Source organism: Chenopodium quinoa, unplaced genomic scaffold (genome assembly GCF_001683475.1).
Source record: "Chenopodium quinoa cultivar QQ74 unplaced genomic scaffold, ASM168347v1, whole genome shotgun sequence".
Taxonomy (NCBI): Eukaryota; Viridiplantae; Streptophyta; class Magnoliopsida; order Caryophyllales; family Amaranthaceae; genus Chenopodium; species Chenopodium quinoa.
Genome location: NW_018742730.1, coordinates 757788 through 781894, shown reverse-complemented (window position 1 = coordinate 781894; position 24107 = coordinate 757788). Strand labels below are relative to the sequence as shown.

At 35.6% G+C, this 24107-nt stretch overlaps 4 protein-coding genes across 4 annotated transcripts; 2 read left to right on the top strand and 2 right to left on the bottom strand.

Moving 5' to 3' along the window:
- Positions 1-5176: 5176 nt before the first annotated feature.
- On the bottom strand, positions 5177-5857 carry LOC110723444. The gene has a single exon (XM_021902802.1). The coding sequence runs from the start codon at positions 5855-5857 to the stop codon at positions 5177-5179; it is 681 nt and encodes a 226-aa protein (XP_021758494.1).
- A 10395-nt stretch (positions 5858-16252) lies between these two features.
- On the top strand, positions 16253-17422 carry LOC110723443. The gene has a single exon (XM_021902801.1). The coding sequence runs from the start codon at positions 16253-16255 to the stop codon at positions 17420-17422; it is 1170 nt and encodes a 389-aa protein (XP_021758493.1).
- Positions 17423-18005: 583 nt separating this feature from the next.
- LOC110723442 lies at positions 18006-19370 on the top strand. The gene has a single exon (XM_021902800.1). It carries the CDS (start codon positions 18006-18008, stop codon positions 19368-19370), a length of 1365 nt encoding a protein of 454 aa, XP_021758492.1.
- A 1900-nt stretch (positions 19371-21270) lies between these two features.
- Positions 21271-23310, bottom strand: LOC110723388. The gene has a single exon (XM_021902732.1). The coding sequence runs from the start codon at positions 22804-22806 to the stop codon at positions 21442-21444; it is 1365 nt and encodes a 454-aa protein (XP_021758424.1). The 5' UTR covers positions 22807-23310; the 3' UTR covers positions 21271-21441.
- Between the last annotated feature and the right edge of the window lie 797 nt (positions 23311-24107).

Below are 24107 nucleotides of genomic sequence, written 5' to 3'. Positions count from 1 at the left end.
TCTTTTCAATCCACTTTCTAAGGAAAGCAATCCTGTTACCTAGGGCATCCCTAGCTAAAAAATTTTCTCTCCATTCTTGATGTTTTTTACTGATTTCTTCATTAAGGGGACTTGGTAATTTATCATAGAACATTCCAAGATTTGTTTCATTTTCACCAATTTTATAATAATATGTTTCAAACTCCATAATGTAACTTTCAACATATTTCATATTATATATGGACAAATTACTTAACTTTCTTTGATATTCCATTCGTTTTTCATTAGGATCAGCTCTTGGACCAATGAATTCTAACTCAAGTATTGGCATAACTGCCTAAACATTCTAGTAGGAGATTCACTAGCTGTTAAAGTAGTTTTGACTTCTTCGTCTATACCATCGTACCAATCTTCTACACAGCCATAAAAACTATGCTCGATATAATTTAAGAAATTTTCAAAAGTCCAGTCAGTGTTTAGGTTAAGTACACTACTCATGCTCTTTTTCCACTAATCTAAAACATTTTATCTATCTCTTACTCCGTCTAACTTAAGTTTATAACCAGTTTGACTTATGGATTCCAGAGTCACTTCTTCTTGTTTAGGTATTTGAGTAGGCATAATCTTGACATTAAACCGGGTAGTCTTCCCTGGTATGTATCTTGGTCGTGTGCAACTTCCTTCTCCTTGATACCTAGGTCTTTGGATAACATTGTTTATATTAATATTTTCATTAATAATTTCCTCACCAACATCATTATTATTCATTACTCTTTTACCTAGTTTATTTTCGATCTTTCGTTGAACAACTTCTATGGGTAGAAAGTCTAGATCATTTAACTTCATTAATCCCATTTGTTGATATAAATCTTCCTCTAAAGTAGCATAATTATTTCCCTCTATTTCATTATCAGAAGCAATCCCTTTTTTAGAAATTAAATTCATGATTCCGTTAAGCTTACTAGGGTCTTCTTCTTTGTCGAATAGAACTTGTAATTCATTTATTGTTTTCTCCTGAAGACGAGGGCTCATGTTTAGTTTCTTTATTCTTTTCTTGGTTACTAGTAGGTCTTTTAGGGAGTGTTACAGTAAACTTTTTATTTTTATCTAGGTTTTGGAAAGGATATTTATATTTATATGAGACGATTTTATCTTTATTAGGTGATGCTTCTTTTCCAAATTGATGTCTAACTTCGTTTGTTAAAGCAAGTTGAACTTGTTTACCCTGCTCGTTTAGATCGCTTACTTTTTTATTAATATCTGTTGTGGTTATTGATATCTTATTTTCGATATTAATACAACGAGCATGTATATTATCAACTTCCGATCTTAATTCGTCAATTTGATCTACTATATAATTAAGGACTGGGCCAAAATTATTAGTATTTTCAGGAATATGATAATAATGCTTAAAATCAGGTTTCTTACACTCAGTAGAGGGCCTAGTGTTCTCCAGTTTTACTTAATTATTAATGCCTTAATAATGCCTTAATTTAGCTTTTAACCGTATGGCTCCGATACCAATCGAACGCTGCTAGATATCAACAAAATTTTAATTAGGACACCAACTATAAAACTATTTATACCATCAACAATACTTGTTATTTTATGATACCAACCGCAGTATTATGATGATACCAACGAGTTATATGATAGTATTTTAATACTACTCGGGATGGTATTGTTTATATATATTGTTGGTACTTACAGATAAGGTACTCTTTTTTTTTTAATTACGAGAATGACCTTACTAGAGACCACCTTAGTCTCTACGTACTTGACACCAAGAATTTCTCGTCCTTTGGCTCACTCCTTCATTTCGCTTGTCATCTGATCCAATCAATCAATCATTCAACCAAGTCTTCTGACTAAACTGTTTGCTCGCTCATTTGGTCCATTTGTCCTATGAGGCTCCTACCAAAAAATGAAAGGTTTTTTTTTTTTTTTGTCAAAATTTGTTTCACATAATTATTTGATTGCTGTGTTATGAGTGATAATAAGATTAATAACTTGTTCCACTCACCTTAATTTTAGTTCAGCTCCATTCAATTAGTTTCTAATTTTCTTCTTTCAAAAAAAATTCATGCTAACTCTATTCAATTCAGTTTAAATCTAATTAATTCAATTCAATTGTTTTCAGTAAATTGTTGAAATTCCAATTTAATTTTCTTCTCTTATAAAATATATTCAGAATAGGCCCTAAGTTAGATTCCATGTCATAGTTGCTATGAGCCTATGAGCAACGAACTAAAATTTGTTCTCATTTATTTAAGTTTAATTTCTTATATCAGTTTATTAGTTAATGTCCTTACACATCGTATTATGAATTAAGATTATGTCCATAATTCAAGTCACTAAATTTAGATTGATCCGCCAGTGAAGCAAAAGTCACAACAAAGCACAGAACATTTCGTTCCTGAGAACAATTCAATTCAGAAGTGGAAATGATCTGTTATCTCACCAGTATATACATAAAAAATTACTACTTGACAAATTTAAGATGTTAATTTTATTTAACTGTTGCACTAGATAGAAGCTAATCAAATGAACAACAGATTATCAAGTCAAAACTTCACACCAATCCATGGCTTAACCTATCTTAATAGCTATGCAAACTTTTAACTGCCAAAACTAATGCAACAATCCCTTCAACTACCAAAAGATCAACTCTTGAATCCAAGAAAATTGGTGAACTACATCTTACAAATCTAATGCATCAAAGAAGATCAAACCCCTTAAAAGAGCTATTCCTTTCCCTCTATATTCACATTTTGATAAAATAGAGCAATCCAATTCATGTTACCAGTAAAAAATGTTGTCATTCACAGTATCCCAAACTCATAATCCCAGCTTACTGATAGTAATAAGCTGAACTCTAATACAAGAGTGGGTTTAATATCGGGTGCTGCATTCATCCCTAAGGCACTACAATATAGCCAAAGAGTCAAACTTCAGACCCTGTATCAATACTCGTCCCAATTTAATTATCACATGACCAATTCAAATTTCACTATCAACGTAACAAATAATCCCGAACATGTACAAAAGTAAGTCGATAAAGACGAAATGTAAACAGAGAAATAAGTAACAGAAAGCCCGTGAAATTATCGAGCAATCTGTGTCGCAAAATCTGTTCACAATATTTGCCCAACAAAACGAAGCACCCAACTACAAGGAAGTTAAGCACTAGATACCTTGGGCAATATAATAAATTGATGATAAAATTTATGCAACCTCAGCCGAAAGATGGTGAATATTTATACGATTAATCACTGAATTAACTCAGGAATTTTTCGGATAATTTTTCATCATTGATTGCATTTGATTAATTAAAAATAACAAAAATTGTTCGCAAATCATGTTTTTATTGATAAATTGATTATCAAAAAAAAATTGAAACTGATAAAAACCCAAAAAAAATTCATAAATTAAATTGGTTGAAAAACGCAAGAGAGATCAGATGGTAGTGCATGTAAAAAGAATTCATCAATTTGAATTCAGAAAATATATTGGGTAAAGTATATCCTCACATCTCCTTGCAAAATATATTCAGAAAAAATGTTTGATTTGAAAATTAAAAAATGAAGAATCAGATAAAAAATGGTCAATCACCATATTACAGCATCTAATTGAGATGCTTGTAAGACTGGGGCGACATGAAATATCATCATAGTCAGGCTCATAATATGAAAAACGAAAGAGATTGCTGAGAAAGTTTGAAAAGGTTTTAGATGAAAACTGCACAATTAAAGACGGATGAATACAAGAAGAAATTAGGGTTTCTGAGTTTGTTGTGATTGAGAATGAGTTGTGGAGGGATTTTATAGTTGGAACTTGGAAGTACTAAGCAGCCCAAATTAGGGTGCGCTCTATGCTGGGCCGCCAGCCGCAGGCCCGCAGATATTCGAGTTTCTTAAATTGAACAAAGAGGTGAAGCATATGGATATAGTTTTTTTTTTAAAGGAAAAATTAAAAAGAATAATGTCACGTTTGACACATCTTTTCAAAATAATCATACATTTGCGTATTTCAGAAATAATTTCACCTTTGTACGGAGTATCCCATATTCTCAAAATAGTCTTTTTCATTTATTGACCGGTTGATTGAATTGGTAACCTGTTTTAAAGGGTAATTTGACACGTGTCACTTTTTAATTGGATTTTATATATAATTTTTTTAAACAATTAAAAACTAAACAAAAAAATATCTTCTTCTTCCCACCCATGCCGAAGTAAACCACTCGCCGGAGTAAGCCAGACCTAGCCACCGTCTTCTTGGATTCCCTCCTCTTCCCATGGCAGCAACAACAACTACCACAACTAGGGGTGTTCAAAAAAAACCCGACCCGATTGTCCTGACCCGATTTCCCGATGACCCGTTAAATACCCGATGGGGAATTTAAGAGAAAAAACTGTTTTTTCGGGTCGGGTACCCGACCCGGGAAAATTGCCTTGTATCCGGGTCGGGACATAGACCGATTTGCTAGGGACGCGGGTACCCGACTACCCGTTAATAGCATTTCTACTGTACTTTTTTTCTGTTTTAAAATTGAAATATCCTTAGGGTTTTTATTCTCTCTCATATCTTCTCTCTTGTAGCCGCCCACTTACTCGTATGAGGCAACCTTTCTCTCTCCTCTCCATATGACTCTTTATTTTTTAATTTCTCCAGCAAAGCAACCACCTTACCTCACTATTCATCAATTGCATTTACTTCCCATAAAACCCAGTCACCCACAACAATGTTTTGAAGGTATTCATGGTCGCTTCTTGTTCAAGGGAGATGGGAAGCAAGGTTGCTCATGATTTGGGAAAATAATGGTGGTGGTAGGAACGAGGGAAGAAGAGAATTTTTTGCGTGCCTTGTAGGGCGATTGTTAGTGTTCAATGGTGGTGGTAGCAAGGTTGTTCAATGTGTTCATTTCTCAAATCTTTCATAGTTTCATAGGGAGTAATTAATTATTGGTTTTATTCTACAAATTATATATTGAATGAATTCTTTTCATATTTTTTTTAAGAGAAAGAGAGCATATATTACTTGAGCAAAGCCCTAAATATAATACAACCTAAACATTAGTAACTTGCAGATGTCCAAAAGGCAAGTTAACCACTGGAACAAAACATAAACAAAGTAGCAAAGGATTAAAAGTTTAAGCATGTATGATGCTCCAAAAACCATTACAAAACAAACTGCAGGCCTAAGCAATAGCACCCATTGCACGAATATCAGCATCATAAGCTGCCTTTACACTAGCTGGAACTGTGTAGTGAGGTTTGTGACCAATATGCATATCCATAGCATATCTCGAAAGATAGTGAGCTACAAAATTAGTCTCTCTAGGAATATGGTTGAAGATAATGGTCATATCCTTGTTTCTCAGCAACCTTCCCACATCAATAATCAAAGCAGCAAGCTCATGGTGCATATCCTCTGGCTCCTTGTTGAGCAATCCTTTGATAGCTTGAGCATCTGTTTCCACCTCCAAGAATCGAACGGGAATAGCTCTTGCATAATTTATACCCTCACGAAGAGCATACAATTCAGCTGCCAAGGCAGAGACAACATTGTATTTACTGGAGAAGCCAAAATACCATTCCCCCTTATTAGTTCTAAACACACCACCACCCCCACCTTCCTCTGAATTTTTCCAAGCTCCATCAGTGTTGAGCTTTAAGAATCTAGTTCTTGGGGGTTTCCAGCTGAGAGCAATAGAAGTTGAGCACCTCATATCCACCATTGGACTTTTACCTTTATCAGTTCCCTGCAACACAAAGTTAGTGATTTGATAATCAATTATAAATCTGTTGAACACAGAATTACAATTGTAAGTGTCATTGTTAAAAATCACTCCATTTCGAAGCTTCCCAATATGCCACATTTCTATTGAGAAAATAGCTCTCCATTTTTTAGTATGAGAAAGATTGAAAGCCAACCAACCATTCCAATCAGAATTCATGAAGATATCATATATGAACTTGGGAGGTGGCTTTATTTTTTAGAAAATCATTTTCCATAGGATGATAGAAGAGGTACAATCCCTGAAGAGATGGATAAAAGACTCTGAATGAGACTGACATCTGGTACAAGTGCTATCAAAATTTGGAATTTTAGAGGCTAAGACAGAAGTTGTAGGAATAAGGGAAAGGATACAATTCCACATAAACATTATGTATTTATAAGGAATTTTCAACTTCCAAAAGATTTTCCAATTGAAAGAAAAAGGGAGGGTAATGGGGGAAGGATTAGTAGTATGATAGTAAGCTGATTTGATAGTAAAGGAGCCAGAAATATGATGTTGCCATCTAAGGTGATCAGGAGAAGCATCCGAATCAATAATAGAAATAGGTATACTGAGAATGAGAGGGACAATGAAAGAAGGGAGCACATGAATAATATTATCAAGAAACCATTTCCCATTTCTAATAATGTTAGAGACTCTCTAATGAGCTTTGGAATCAGGGACTTCAGAAGACATGATCATATATAAAGGAGCTTCCCCTATCCAATGATGATACCAGAGAGAAGTATCTTCCCTATTGTCAATTCTAATAATCAATCCCTTAGATAGAATGGATCTACCCTTTAAGATATCCCTCCATATAGGGGATTGAGAAGAATTGGGGATACAGTCCAGCAAATTAGGTCTCCTGAAATATTTGTCTTTGAGGATTCTAACCCAGAGTTTATCAGGTTGAGTTAGAATCACCCAGCAAAGTTTTTCCATGAAACAAAGATTCCATTCTTTCAAAGACCTCATTCCTAAGCCTCATAAAGCAGTTGGGAGAGTAACATTACCCCACTTGGTTCTTGGAATGTATCTAATGGACTCAGTTCTATTCCAAAGAAACCTCTTACATTGCTTTTCAAGATCAACAAGGACAGAAGAGGGAAGAAGACCAGTTTTCATAGCATGAAGAGGATAGGAGTTAAGCACAAATTTAATCAAAGTGCACCTGCCAGCCATGTTTAGAAGTTTGGCCTGCCAACCTTTGATCTTATCAAGAGATTTAGTGAGTAGATCCCAGTAATCCCTTTTTTTAGGTTATTAGGACTAATGTTGACCCCTATGTACTTACCAAAAGAACAAGAGGATTTAAAATTAGCTATGGAAGCAATTTGAGATCTTATATAATACTCCATTTTTGGTGGAAAGATAATACTGGATTTAAGGTCATTAATCTTTAGACCTGAAAAGGCTCCAAATTTGGCAAGAGTATCTAACATGATTTGGAGATTAGAAACTATAGCTGGACCAAATAGGAAGACATCATCAGCATAAAAGAGGTGAGAAAGACTATGATTTTTGGATAATTTGAGAGGTTTCCACTCCTTTTTTGACACACTATCCTCAATGATCAAAGAAAGACTTTCCATACACAAAACAAAAATATAAGAAGAAAGAGGATCCCCTTGCCTGATACCCCTAGAAGGAAGGAAACTTTCAGTGACTTCACCATTCCAAAGAACTGAAATAGAAGTAGAAGTTATACGGCTTATAATTAGGTCAATACAAGGCTGAGGAAATCCATGATGATGAAGAGTATCTAAAATAAAAGACCACTCCAAACAATCATAAGCTTTGGTTAGGTCTAATTTTAAAGCCATAACATTCTTCCCCTTTTTACATTAATGAAAAAGATGAGCTACCTCTTTGATAAGGATAATATTATCCTCCATACACCTCCCTTTGATGAAACTAGACTGAAGAGGGCTGATGATTCTATGAAGAATACTTCTTAGTCTAGAGGAAATGATCTTGGTTACAACCTTGTATATGGTGTTACACAATCCAATAGGTCTGAAATCAGTCATTGCCATAGGATTATCCTTTTTAGGGATCAAAGTAATATAAGAATGATTAACATCCTTAGGAATACAACAATCCCTAAAAATTTGAGAAATAAAGAGATGGATATGGGCACTTAGATGATCCCAAAATTTTTGGTAAAATATGGGTTGCAACCCATCAGGACCTGGGCTTTTTATGGGATCCATTTTAAACAGATTAGATTTAACTTCATCAATGGAAGGGATGGAAACCATAAGATCACATTCAACCTCTGCAAGACCAAGGATACCAGGGCATGGAAGAGACTCAACAGGTGAAGAATTGGAGGAAGAAAATAAAGAGATAAAATGATCTCTGGCTAAACTCTTTAGAGAGTCATTATCCTCAATCAAATTTCCATCTAGATCATTTAAAGCAATAATTCTCCCTTTATTTACTTCTTTTCACCTTAGCAAGAATATGGAAATATTTAGTATTATAATCTCCAAACTTCCTCCAATTCACACCAGCCTTTTGAGCCCAAATGACTCTTTCCATATTATATAAAGCATTGAGATCAAGAAGAAGTGACTTTTCCAAATTAATGAGGAAAGAGGAATACTTAACAGCCAATGATTTTTGAATGCCATTAAGTCAGGAAAGGATTATTTTTTTTCTTTGACTAAGATTACCAAAAATGTTAGTATTCCAATTATCAATATTAGATAAAAACCTAGCTCGACCATCCAAAAAGGGTAAAGGAATATTATCATCAAACCATTGAGAAACAAAGAAATCCTTAAAATTAGGATGTTAAAGCCACACCTCTTTACATCTAAAAGGTCCTTTAGAGGGAGGAATACAGAAGGAAACAAGGATTGGGCTATGATCAGAGTAAGTTCAAACTAAGTTAGTTACCTGCACTTGAGGGAAAGAGGCAACAAAAGCAGCATTGGCTATAGCACGGTCTAGTCTTTCCCGAATGTGAGCTCTTCCCAACCTAGCGTTCTCCCAAGTATAGGGGTTTCCCCTGGCTCCTAAGTCAATCATCCCAACTGCATCAGAGAAATTATTGAAATCATGACATTGCGAGCTTCGAAACACCCTACCACCCTGCTTCTCTTGCTGAGAAGTAACCTCATTCAAATCCCCTACTAATAGCCAAGGTGTAGATGAAGGAGGAAGGTTATTTTGCATGGAATTCCAAAGTGGATGTCTCTCAGCAGGTACACTAGGAGCATGCAATCCAGTTATAAGCACTTCAGGTTGGTGATTATGAAACTTAAACAGAGAATGAAACTTCTCTTCAGAGTTAGTATACAACAAAAGATCTAAAGTGGACTTCCAAAAAACACAAATACCCCCTTTTAGACCTACAGAAGGTATAACTCTATGATCATAAAACCCTAATCTCGTCTTCAATTCAGAAGCTTTACCAGCACCACATTTTGTTTCAAGAAGAATCAAAATGTCTGGCCTATGAGCACTGATCAAATCCCATGCATGAGGCAAGAAATCATCATTAGTGACCCCTCTCACGTTCCAAACTATCAACTTCATTTTCAACAAAGGAAGAACTTTCTGGGGGGTTAACCTTGGAAATTCATTTCAGAGAGGGTTTGGAGGAAGAAAGAACTCCTCTCAATCCCTCCACTGAGCCCAATGACCCAGCCCATGCACGTCCTCCACCTTCACTAGAGATATGTAGCTCCTTATCACCATGTTTTTCATCGGCTGATGAACATAAAAGAACTGAGCTTGAATCCCTAAGACCTCCTCTTGAGTTTGGTAGATCGCCATAAGGTAGCCCAGCTTTGCCATATCTTGTCCTTTTGTTACTAAGCGCAAGGGAGTGACCAGAAGCCTCTCGTATGCTCTCTTGAAGTTCATCAGTCGATCGTGAGACGGCCATTGGAGTGACAGACTCATTCGTGCATGAGGAGGTAGCATCTCCTCCTTGCGCCTCATGGCATCCACGATTGCCATAGCCGAAGCTGACTGCAGAGACTGGCTGGCTGGAATTCGAATCGGAGTGCACAGAGGTCTCGGCACCTGAGGAAACAAGGCTAGGGTGGTTTGAGGGGATGGCAGCTGCTGAGAAATCCATTTCCTGTGGAACAGAGGTGATTGGAATTGGTAAGTTGTGTGAGGGGGAGGAGAGGCCAAGGGAGATGGAGGAATCTGAAGTTGGGTTGATGGAGCAGTTGAAATCGGAGGAGGGTTGTTTGGATGAGGCAGGGGAGCAGGGGAAGTTGATGGAGGGTGAATTCTGGAAGGCACTGGCTTCCAAACTGGGGTTGATTGAGCAGGAGAATTCGGAGACACTTGGGTGAAGGTCAGGGATGAGGGAACAATTATCTTTTTGTTTTCCATTATTAAAAACAAGATTAACAGAAGGAGAGTCACCAGAAATGGAAAAACTTGAGCTAGAAGATTTCTTAGTAGAGTTAGGTGAGGAAGTAAATGCAGGAATAAGTGTTTATTCTTTTGTAGAAATATTTGATGGAATAGGGGAAGGCAAAATCTGGAAATCAGTAGAGGCAATATATTGCATGGGATTTTCTACTGACACTGAAGCCAAGTGTTTATTTTGAGGAATAATGGTACTATTAGAAGCTAGATCATCAGAGTTCAAAATAGCACAAGGGGTAGTAGAACTAGAGTTAATTTTCATAGTTGAAGTAGTTGGCATTAACTTTTGAACAATAGAATGCTCAGACGCTTCATCTCCTGAGGTATTAGTATCCAAAACCTTCCATAAATGTCTCGAGCTGTGGGAAGATTTATTACTCAAGTTCACAAGCTTTTGATTTTGAACCTTGAGACCCTGAGTCTTGTTTTTCCCTGGATGATTGTTAGGAGCATTCCTATTGGATATTGGAGTGGGGTGAACTTTTGTCTTATTCCTTTTGGACCCAGTTACTAGCGTCTATGGACCATAGGAATCAGAGTCCAAATCAGAAGCTTCATTGTGGGCCCCAGAGCTGGATCCAATTTGTGGCCCACTATGTAGACTAACTCGATCTGACAATAAAGGAAGTATATTCGTGGTGGGCTTCTTAGAATTATCCACAGTATTCTGATGCATGATTGAAGAACTAGGAGAGTTTGCCACATACCTACAATCTTTCACCACATGCCCAATCTTGCCACAAGAAAAGCATAATGCATGAATATTTTCATATTGAACCTGTTGCCATCCACCGCCAACATAAACCTTGGTAATGAGGGGATTAGCCATATTAAGCTCAATACAAACCCTTGCATATCTAGCCCTTGATAATTTATCAGTTGCATAATCCACCCTAATAGGTTTACCTACCTTAGAAGCTATTTGGAACAGGGCTTCCTTATCATAGTACTCAACAGGTAGTTCAGGGAACCTAATCCAAGCAGCCATAGAATCAAAATTTGTAGTAGAAGACTTGAAATTAGGCTTCCATTTAGCAACCACAAGATAATGATCCAATATAAACCAAGGTCCACCATATAGAGCTCTTTCATAATCATCCAAACAGGAAAATCAAAATAAATACACCTGATTCCCAACATCTATTGTTTTCAGTGTACCCTTGATTTTCCACATAATGCGTGCTCTTGATGACATAAAGGCTGGTCTAACACTCAAACCCAAGCATTTACCCATGAGAGCAAGCTTCCATGGTTCTCTTAACCTTGATAACAACTCGGGATCAAACTTTACTGCCAGAGTAGAGTTAGGTAACTCTTCTGGCTGTTCTTCCCAATCCAAAGAGGTCATTGCAATATTTCTAGCCTCACTAAATCATTGCGAAGAGCTAGCCACTGCTTCCCTAAAAGATATAGCTGGAGATATTCCCACAGGTGGAATTATATATGGGATAATGATCATCACCAGTAACATGATGAACATCAGGAAGGACATCCACCATCTCTTCCTCATTACCAGGAGTAGGATTAACTGACATGAGCTTACCCTCTTCCATTAGATGGAAGAGCTAAAAGAAAGTAAATACAACTTATAAAGTCCCACTAGAGCAAACTCCCAAGGTCCCCACACCCCTGGGTGTGAAGAACACCCTTAGTTATTCACAAAAGTAGACAGTACAAGAGGTTTACTTAGACAACTAGAGAGAAGTTAGAGAGAAAATTCTAGAGAGAGAACTTGAATTGTACGTGGACATATAAATCCCCATAATCAAAGTTTTTTTTTTACTTTTCATGATATGTAAATATGATTATTTGATTACATAATTAAGGATGAAGATTATTATTGTCTTTGATATGTTTTGCTACTGGGTTCTTTTCATTTCATGACTCTTTTTTATCAAAAATAAAATAAAATAAAAAGAGATCCGGGTACCCTATGTCCCGACCCGAATAATTCGGGTACCCGAAACCCGAGTACTCGAGATATTCGGGTCGGGACATGGGACAAATTAACAAGTACCCTAATCTCCGGGTACCCGGGTTTTCGGGTACCCGAATACCCGGGTACCCGGATTTGAACACCCCTAACCACAACCACCACCGCATCAAACACCGTCTTTATGTAAAATTACCACGTCGTCCTCTCTGAGTCCAACTCCCTCCCTTTCAATGGAGGACTTCAATTCACAAGAATCAATACAACCCACTTCATCATACCCTCTTTCCCGTCGAACCATCAACAATAATCCCGACAGCCACAACCACCAATTAGTTGTTGATTCGACTCGACACGGGTATGAAATCTAGGTCGGAATAGGTTTTTTTAACTCAGATACGACATTGAAGAAAAAAGATAAAATTACGTAGTTGTTTAAGCTCTGCAACTTTCAATGACTTCTTCTCGACATTTATATTTTTTTCCTCTATTCTATCATGTGCATTTGATAAAAGTATCTTAATTTTTTTATTTTTTTTTAATCTTTCCTTTCTCCTATTCACATAGCCGTAAGTAGGGGGTGAACACGGTTTGGTTTGGTGCGCTTTGAGTCCAAACCAAACTAAACCACAAAATACGATTTTGGTAAATTTTTCAAACCAAACCAAACCATATTAGTATTGAAACTAGACCAAATCAAACCGTAATAGTATGGTTTGGTGTGGATTGATTTGCGATTTATGATAAGACGACATTTTTCCCTACAAATTGATAAATAATACTAATCCACTACACCTTGTTGAATTTTGATTTTTCATTTTTTTTATTTTATTATTTTTAATATATACTACCTCCGTTTTTTTATTAGTTGACACATTTTGACTTTAGCACTATTCACACATCTCTCTTTGACCATGTTTTGTTAGACATATGTGAAGAAAAATATAGTCGAGTGAGATCTTGTTAAATTCGTCACAATATATATATTTTCAAAATATCAACATTTTATAATTTTTGTTTATCGGAATTTAAAGATATTAATGATTGAATTTGTGCATTGTTAAACGTGACTAAAGAAACGTGTCAACTAAAAAGAAATGGAGGAAGTAATAATTATTTTTATTTATTTAAATATTAAAATGTGGTTTATTGGTTTACGGTTTGGTTTGACATATAATTTTTGAAATCCAAACCAAACCGTAAACCGTATTTACAAAAAATCTGAAACCAAACCGTATTTTATAAATCGTAATTCAACCAAATCGCTAAAATACGGTTTGATCTAGTTTGATTACGGTTTAGACCAAACTGTGTACAACCCTAGCAGTAAATTTAAAAGGTTTATATTTTTTATTTATTTATGTTACACTAAGGTGGTGGCCAGGTTTTTGATTCAATATGTGAGAGTGCTTAAAGGCCTTAAACCCGGTCAACAAATTTGAGCCTCTATTATTTTTACAATAGTATCAATGATAATTATTATTGTACTCCATTCTTTTTTGTAACTCATATTAAATGTGATTTATTAGTTTATTATTACTATTATTCTTTATGACGTATCTATTTTTCTTTTAAATTGTATACTCCGTATTATATAATATACTAGTACCCGTGTCTAAGATCCGGATAGAGTCTTCGTATCCTAATTTTTAGGAGATGCTGTACCAGACACTTGGATCTGTACCCATACCCAATCTCCTAAACGAGTATACTTATTGTGGAATTTAACAATTTACTTGGGGCAATATGGTCATTTAATACTACGCTTTTGGTGTTTTTTATGGTGGAATATTAGGAGATATTTGTTTAGCAGAGTGGTATGAGTTTGAAATCAAGAACTAGCCTTCTGGCCCGTGCAATGCATGGGTTATTTATATAAAATTGTATTGAGATAAGTGAGAAAATATCAGTAAGTCATTATAGGGTATAATATGTGATCTGAAAAATTGTATTGAGAGACAAGTGAGGAAATATCAGTAAGTCATTATAGGGTATAATATGTTATCGGAAACATGATTAAAGAAATTAAAATTTTGGAACTTTATTCGAAAAAGAGGCTTAAATAGATGGTGGAAGGGCTAAAATTAAAGAGAGAATAGGAAAAGGTTGAATTAAAGGAGAGAGATGAAGTGTGTATGAATGATGAAGTATAAATTTAATGAAAGAATTAAAAAAAATGGTGTAATAAAAAATTAATAGTGTAAGATGACATATGACACTATAGTTAGAGAAGTGTAATAGATGGGGACATGTGTCTTTCTTAGTTTTTTGGTTATAGTTTTTAAATACTAAGTATATATATAGATGATGTAAAGGTGGTATTGGGTTGGAATTTGATATTTAATACATGTATTTGGTTCAATTTTGAAATGAGATCTCATCCTCTCAGGGGGTGTTTGGTTTGCAAACTAGTATGGGGTTGGAATCAGGAATGAAACCATAGTGGTATGGGTTTGGAACTCGATTCTTAATACCATATGTTTGGTATGATTATGGAATGCAATTTTTTTCTATTATTTGATACCTAAAAGAATGGAAATGAGCCAAACCCATCTCTCTCCAAAGTTTCTAAACCCATACTTTGGGGGTTTGAGGTATGAGTTTGAAACTCTTAAAATCATAAAACAAACACAAGGTATGGGTTTAAACCATTCTAAACTCATATCTTAATTAAGTGAACCAAACACCTATATATTTGAAACCTAAGGGAATGAAATTAGCCAAACCCACCTTCCCCCTGGTATTGATTTAAAATTCATACTTTTAACAATCAAACATATGACATGTATTTTAGGACCTATTCTAATTTATTAAAATGAACTGATTTATGAGAGAAGGAAATTAAAAATTGGACTGAATTGAAATTAAGCTCAAGAGAATAGGCCTTATTCATTCTAAACCCATACGGCACTACCTCATACCTATATTTTGTGAACCAACACCCGCAATTCACTTCATATACTAACTAGTTTTGTGCTCGTGCGATGCCCGGGTTGTTTATTGAATTTTAAGATTAATTTTTAATCTATATGTAAAATTTTAAAACATATCATTGATACAAATTTAGTTAGGAAATTATGTGTTTTTAATTTTGTGACAATTTAAACTATGTAGTAGGTATGTAATGACTAATAATAATAATAATAATATTGCTGAAAACATTTCTTGACCCATAACCTGAAATAATGACCCTGTCCGAAATAACTCGTGATCCGACCTGATTGACATGTAAGTTGTTTACACATGTTTACACATAGTAATAAAATTATATTAGATTTTGAAGTATTATTATTTTAATTGATTAGAATATATTATAAATAATAGATGTGATACATTTTGAACTAATTCCTTCGTTCCAAAAAAATATTATGATCCAAAAAATAAAATTATATTTAAATTTATGAGAGTTATAATATAATGTAATTATTTTTTGAATAAAATTATAATTCAATTTATAAATATTGGTACTTTATCGAAAATAAAACTCTAAATTAACAATTTTATCTTAAAATTTTATCCAAATTTGATTGAAAATAGAATTCTAAACGAACTTTTTTATCCTATAAATTAAATTCTGTATAATTCTATCCTACGTAGCGTGACACTTGGCAAAAAGTTAGAACGCCAAGTGTGTTGTCTTGTTCTCTGACTAAAAGTTTAGCTTTATATATTAGTTAGAGCATGAATATTGGAGAGGATATCTATCCTCTTGAAGGTCGTTTTTGCTTAGGTGAACATATCCTCTTTGATGCTGGGAATTATTGAGGATCCTTGAGGGGAGGAGGATGCTCATGAATCCTCTTCTGTTGAAGGAAAGTGAACCTCGTCTACCGTGCCAAGAGGATGACTAAAAACAGCGTTTCAAGCAAAAATACAATGCAAACGGTGACGTTTTGTTAAATTAAAAAAAAAGGAAAAAAATTAATCTTCTGACAAGTGGCAGCCACTGATTTGTTATATTTGTTACATGATTTTACTAGCACAAAAATCTTATAACGGTAATTAATAACAAACGGTAACTTATTTAAAAAAACTGATTTCACCAACAGCTTTATTTTTTTTTTCCTCTATAAAATGAACCTAATTTTGGCCATTTTTTATGCACTTCAATTTTTCATATTTTTCCTCTCTTTCCTCTAATTTTAAAATTTTCTTCTATAATGGATCCAAATAATCCTAATTATGGAAGAAATATGAATTTCCCAACTGAATACAATGCAAATACTCCCCCTTTTGATCCAAATATATTCAATAATCCACAATTTCAAGCTGCTTTGCAATGGTTTGGTAGCGACCAAAGACCTATAAACCCGAATTATACATCCCAAATTCCTCACCAATTTCATGGGGGTTCATCTTCACAAAATGTCCCATTATTTCCCATGTCCCAATATTTTACCCAACCCATGGATCAATATCCAAGAGTAAATGTTAGTAGCACTGCTTCTCCAACAGAAGATGTACGGGAAGCGCAACATCTAGAAGATCTCGATGATGATGTTGTTGACATTACCGGAGAAGACCTCAATGATAAAAAAGCTACTGCATGGAGTATAACTGAGGATAAGGCGCTTGTTTCAGGCTACATCAACGCCGGTGGGAATGTTACCATAAATACGAAACGAACTAAAGCCGGTTTATGGGCTGCAATTGGGAAGTTATACGAAGAGGCACGGGTAGAGAACCTTGAAGAGATAAAAGAATGGACCATTAAGTCCATGCAACAACGTTGGGATTTTATCAACAAATGGGTTTCAAAATGGGTTATGGCGTACAATTATATCCTACGACATCCGAAAAGTGGAAACTCAGGCGGAGACGCTGTCCAACGTGCCCATGAGTATTATGCAAAACTCAATCATGGAAAACACTTTACTTTGATGCATTGTTTTGAAACAATGCAAAATTGTCCTAAATGGGACCCACATATGGTCCAACAGCTTCCTTTGGAGAGCGAGGGAAGTGGGAAACGATCCAAACCAGAATCACCAAGTGTGGGTGCTGGAAAAAAGCGGCCTATGGGTATAAAAAAATCAAAGAGTTTAGCTGCAGAAGGTAGTAATTCTTCTACATCGATAAACCTTGAAGCTTTCAACACAACTCTTGACGAAACTAGTGATAAGCGGCTTGATCAAGGAGAACGAATGATCGACTTGATAAGTAAAAGGAGCGAAGATAGGAAAAAGCTAAAGGAGGAGGAGATGAAATTTAGCATGTTACGTTCGTTGATGGCAAAACCCGTCCTCGATGAATTTGAAGTCGAAATGTACAAGAAGCTTAGAGAGGAGTTTAGTAACAGGTTTTTTTTAGAGATATTAGTTAAGTACTAGTTATTTTTTATGTATTACGTATTTAATCTTTTAGTTTCTGTATCAAGAGTTTATCTTTCATCTAACAACATTATGTTTAAGATTTGTTGTAGTACTTAAGATGTAATCGTACGTAGTAGTAATTTTAATCGTTTGTATTTTTATTTGATATTAGATGTTGTAATCTTATGTGTTGGAGTAATAATATTATGTTTCTATTAATAAAAAAAACATGTAATTTTATATCTTATCTACCAAAATCCCTCTGCTAAAAATCTTATCCTCTGTAAGAAAATCTCATTTTATCTGCCAAAATATGAAAACTTATCTGCCACAAAATCTGACCTTATCTACCAAAAATCTTATCCTTCTGCTAAAAATCTTATCCTCTGTTAAAAAATCTCATTTTATCTTCTAAAAAATCTTATCCACTGTTTAAAAAATCTTATCTTCAGCTAGAAAATCATATCTTATGGTAAAAATCTTATCTTACCAGATTGCAAATTATTTTTTGTAACTTTTATCTCAATTGCCTATAAATTGACCTATTTCACTTACAACACTTCTACTATCACAACTACAACTACATATTAATAATTTTAAAATGAGTAGTAATTCAAATTCTTCCACTTCTAGTGATGAAATCTATAACTACATGTTGCTTGATTTTATTGAGGAAAATCGGCAACAACAAATCATAGAAGATGCATTGAGATATGTGGTTAACACCACCATGCAACAACAAGAAGAAGATGTTCCACGTCAAAGAAAACGAAGGGAAGTTATACCACGTAATCGTGAAGCAGCACATGATCAGTTGATTGCTGACTATTTCAGCGAACAACCATTGTATGGTGATGATAAGATTCGACGTAGGTTTCGCATGCGGAAACCTCTATTTACGAAGATAGTGAACCAACTGAGTGAAACTGATCGATTCTTCCAACAACATCCAGATGCCAGTATGCGTTTGGGCGCTTCTCCAATACAGAAGTGCACAACGACTATAAGGATGTTAGCACATGGCTGTGCAGCTGATCAAGTTGACGAGTACCTCAAGCTTGGGGCAACTACGGCTAGACATTGTATCACGCACTTCGTTGACGGAGTGATTCGTGAATTCTCAGCAGAGTACTTAAGGAAACCAACCCCTGAAGATATGAATCGCCTTCTAAGAGAAGGAGAGGAAAGAGGTTTTCCTAGTATGTTGGGAAGTATCGATTGCATGCATTGGGAGTGGAAAAATTGTCTAGCGGGGTGGAAAGGGATGTATCAAGGGCGATCAAAAACGGCGACGGTTATCTTAGAAGCTGTTGCATCTTGTGATTTGTGGATATGGCATGCCTTTTTTGGTACACCTGGATCCTGCAACGATATAAATGCCCTTCAACGTTCACCCGTCTTCGACGACATTTTAAATGGTCATGCTCCACAAATTCAGTTTACCGTGAATGGAAATACTTACAATCAGGGGTATTATCTCACAGATGGGATCTACCCAAAATGGGCAACATTTATAGATGCAATAACTGCACCGCAAACCCCTAAACAACGATTGTTTACTACCAAACAAGAGAGTATTAGAAAAGATGTAGAGCGTGCATTTGGAGTGTTGCAAGCTCGATTTGCCATTATAAGACGTCCTGCTTTGGCATGGAGTGTCGAAATGTTGTGGAAAATTGTTATGGCGTGTATTATCATGCACAATATGATCGTGGAAGATGAGCGCGAAAGTTATCTTAATTATTGGGATCCTAATGAGTTTGCTGCTGAACAACTCGAGTATTTAGCAGGAACTTCAAACCGAAGAGGAACGACTTTCACCGTAACCCCGCGCTACCAAAATCCTAATCTAACCACATTAATGGCTACACCAGAAAATCTCCACGATAAACAAACTCATATGTCACTTAAACAAGATTTGGTAGAACATTTGTGGGCAAGATTTGGGCATACTAGTAATCGGTAAGGAAAAATGAGGATATTTAGTTATTTGTCTTTAATTTCTTGTATTTGTTGTACTTTAGTGTATCAATTAGTGTTTTTATTCCTAACTCCATGTGTTATTGTATCAAAATGTTGGTAAAGTATGGTAATTTTTATTATGTATGCTAATTATGGAATACTAATTATTATTATTATTATTATTATTATTATTAATGTTATTATTATTATTATTAGATTTTATCATTAAAGAAATCAATAACAAATAATCAATAATAATAAGGTGGAGCCATATTTATATATAAAATATACGGATATTTCACCAAATGCCACTGACAAATTTAAAAATTCATCAAATGCCATCGCACTTTTCTGAATTCACCAAATGCCACTCAGTTTTTTAAAAATTCACCGAGTGCCATTAATGACCAACGGCCGTTAACTCCGTTAGTCATTAAGGGTTATCATGACACATGTCATGATATTATTGGTCCATTTATCTTTATTAATAAAAATTTAAAAAAAAAAACTGAAAATATAAAAAAAAAATCAGAAAATTAAAAAAAAAAAAAAACCCCAAAATTATTTCAAAAACCCCGACCAGCCAAAACCCCCATCAGCCACAACCACCCTCCTCGCCACCGTTCCCGCCGTCCCAGCTACTGGATTCTGTTGTCCCACAGCACCGACGCCGCCCAAGAAGCTCTCCCGCAGCGCCGACCACCTAGAAGATCCCTCGCAGTGCCGACGTCGTTCCTCCCCCTCCCACGAAACTCCCTCCCCACAAGCACGAAACTCCCTCCCCACCGCCACAAAACCCAGTCCTCAACCCTCAAAATCCTTTCTCTGTCCCGATCCCAGCCCCCTTCCCTTCCCCAATCCCTTTTCCGGCTACCTCCCCTTCCCCACGCTCCGATTTCGACCCTTATCCCTTCTAACTTGGCGATTTTGGCCCTCCTCCTCTTCACAACCTTGATTTCGTTAATGGTTATGGTGGGTAAACGGATAGGGGAGGGTTGGAAAGCAGCTCCGAGTTGGAGAACGGCGCGGCAAATCTGGCTGCTCTGGGCCTCGTCTGGCTGGTGGTAGGGGTGGCGAGGTGGTTGAGGTCACGGTGGGGCTAGGGTCTAGGGTTAATTTTAGATTTTACAGGGTCGGGGAAGTTTGTGTGGGTGGTTTTTGGGGTCGACGGTGGGTTAGGTGGGGCGCAAAAGGGTCGGTCGGTCGATTTTCGGTGGTTAAGGTGGTGGCCGGCCGTTTTCCGGCGATATAAGGGGAGGGGCTAGGGTTTGGCGGTGGTAGGGGTGGCTGGGAAAATTTTGGGGTTTTTTATTTTATTTTAATTTTCTGTTTTTTTTATAATTATTTTCTAATTATTTTCAGCTTTTTTTTTTAATTTTTATTAATAAAGATAAATGGACCAATAATATCATGACATGTGTCATGATAACCCCTAATGACTAACGGAGTTAACGGCCGTTGGTGATTAATGACACTCAGTGAATTTTTAAAAAACTGAGTGGCATTTGGTGAATTCTGAAAAGTGCGATGACATTTGATGAATTTTTAAATTTGTCAGTGGCATTTGGTGAAATATCCATAAAATATATTGAGAGCATCATTATTGGTGAACACAAAAAAATGGTTCATGGGTCACTATCACCCTTTCTCTCTCATCCACATCAACCCAACAAACCATTTACAATATTCACTCTTAACAATGAACACTAAATAATGGTTCATCATCAATACTCCCTACCCCACCTTATTTTATTTTTGTAAATATAATCTTTTTTGTTTCATAATTATAATTTATTAACCCGATGTCAATGTAATTAATTGACGTATTTAATATTTTAATCGTGATTACTAATTAAGAAATTATCGCATTTTTTTATCAGTTTTTTAAAAAAATAATTCTTGTGATTAATATTTTTTAAACAACAACGCAGCTAATTTTAATTAACAAAAAAAAAAAGAGGTACAAATCGTGATTACAGTTCTACAACTATAATCTAGTACATTTTATTTTAAAATAAAAAACAACTACACATCGTTTTGTAAGATGTCCTTAGGGATAACCATTTGTTGTAAACCTAGTTGCCTAAGTTTTCGTTGTTACCAAATTTATTCCATATATGTTCGACCAAGTCGTTTTTTAGCTGCAAATGAGTCTGTTGATCCTCAATCTCTGTTCTACGATACAAGTATAAGCCGATATCCACAATACGATCAGTACGGTACTCGGTAGTGTCCTCATTAGCGTTGCCTCCAGCATTCATAAACTCATTGGTATTAACGTTATTTTGATACGTCTCTCGTTCATCTTCAACGATCATATTATGTATTATGATGCAGGCGAGCATGATATTGTGGAGTATGTCGGTATCCCACGCCAAAGACGGATTTTTAATAATGGCAAAACGAGCTTGAAGGACCCCAAATGCGCGTTCAACGTCTTTCCTTGCAGCTTCCTGGTGTTTTGCGAATAAACGATCCTGACGAGTTTGTGGTCTCGTAATGGATTTCACAAAAGAAGCCCATCTAGGGTAGATTCCATCAGTAAGATAATACCCATTCGTATAATGATGACCATTGACTACGAAGTTCACAGGAGGTGTTCGACCCTCTAAGACGTCTTCGAACACAGGGGATCGATGAAGCACATTAATATCGTTGCAGCTATCTGGCATCCCAAAGAACGAATGCCATATCCATAGATCTCTGTCCGCAACTGCCTCTAGTACGAGAGTTGCAACTCCTTCTCTTCCTTGATACTGCCCCTTCCATGCGTGTGGACAGTTCTTCCACTCCCAGTGCATACAATCAATGCTGCCTATCATGCCAGGAAATCCACGTTCTTCCCCAATACGTAGCAATCTTTCCATATCTGCGATGTTTGGACGACGTAGGTACTGATCACCGAACAGGTTGATGACACCTTCTGTAAACTTTTGGAGTGCCAATCGTGAAGTTGCCTCACTTATACGGACATACTCATCACAAGCGTCTGAAGCACACCCGTAAGCTAGTTGTCTAACGGCCGCAGTGCACTTTTGAAGTGGAGACAAACCAAGACGACCTGCCGCATCTCGCCTTTGTTGAAACCAGGGGTCATGTTGGGTCACTGCGTTGAGAAGGCGCTCAAACACATGTTTACGCATTCGAAACCGGCGCCGGAACAAGGAACTTGGATAAACTGGGACTTCCGCGAAATAGTCATTGTATAACCGTGCATGACCTTCTTCGCGTCCCCTATCCTTTCGGGGCTCAGTAGATTTGCGTCGGCGTTGCTGAGTGGCAGCTTGAATAATTGGTGGAATGTACTCATGCATTACGTGTTGTATCATAAGACACACTTCATTACGTTGTTGAACTCTAAGCTCCCTTCCCTCATCATCCGAGTTAGATGAAGATGAAGAGGAATCGGTTGAGCTTTCGTTTAAACTGTTTGAATTCATTTTGTACGTAAGAAATGTAAGATAGAGTGAGGTTTGCTAATAGTAACTGCAAACGATTTATGTGTTTGTGTGTAAAAAAAATGAAAGAATGGTGTTTATTTATAGTGAACTAATTTGTAATTCTTCTTCAGAAATAACTGAATATAAAGAGACAAAGATCACATGGGCTATGACAAACAATGAATTACAACCACACAGAAATTGAATGGAGAAGAAGGGTTTCACATGGGCTATGACCAACACTGGATTAGAACCACACAGAAATTGAATGGAGAAGAAGGGTTTCACATGGGCTAACAAAGGGGAAATTAAGATACTGACACGATTATATATAAAGAGACAAATTGATATAATTGAATAAACAGAATAAGATCACATGGGCTATGAAAATGGGAAAGTGGAAAAGATCCATTTTACTGATTAATTGATAAAGTACAAACATAAGGAAATGAGTACAAGAGGTTGAACTGGAATTGAAAACTTATCACTACTGATTGAAGAACAATAAAGGAATTGAACACACTTAACTACAATAAAAATAAAGGACACTAAGCATCATTATTGAAACGTTGAATATTGTTCCGAAGTATTACTATCATTTCGTCTTCCCACTGTTCTCGGTTTACTTTCTGTTCTAGACGAGATAGTTGCTATTCGGGATCATATTTTGACCCAAATTTTTTTTCTTCTTTCTATTTGTTTTGGGGTTGGTATTAGCATCCATAATTATAATTTATATTTGAAAAAAATAAAAATTTAATAATAATAATAATAATAACAATAATAATAAAAATAATAATAACGATAATAATAATAATAATAATAACGATAATAATAATAATAATAATAATAACGATAATAATAATAATAACGATAATAATAATAATAATAATAATAATAATAATAATAATAATAATAATAACGATAATAATAAAAATAATAGTAACGATAATAATAATATTAATGATAATAATTAAAAATAATAATAACAATAATAATATTAATATTGGTATAAATAATAATAATATTGGTAATTATAGAGGGGATTTTTGAAGAGAAAAATATAGTAGAAAAAAATGAATTTTCAAAGTTGAAAAAAGTATATCAATATGGGTGTCTATTTATAGAGGGGAAAAAAAATAGAGTCGATTACAACGGATATATTTAAAACAGTACACACGTGTCAAGCAGCGGCTGGGCCAAGTGGCGCGCTCCCAGCCGCTGATTTCTATTTTTTTTCTGACCTTTAACAGCAAAACGACGTCGTTTTGCATGAATATCAGTCCAAAATATTGGTGGGG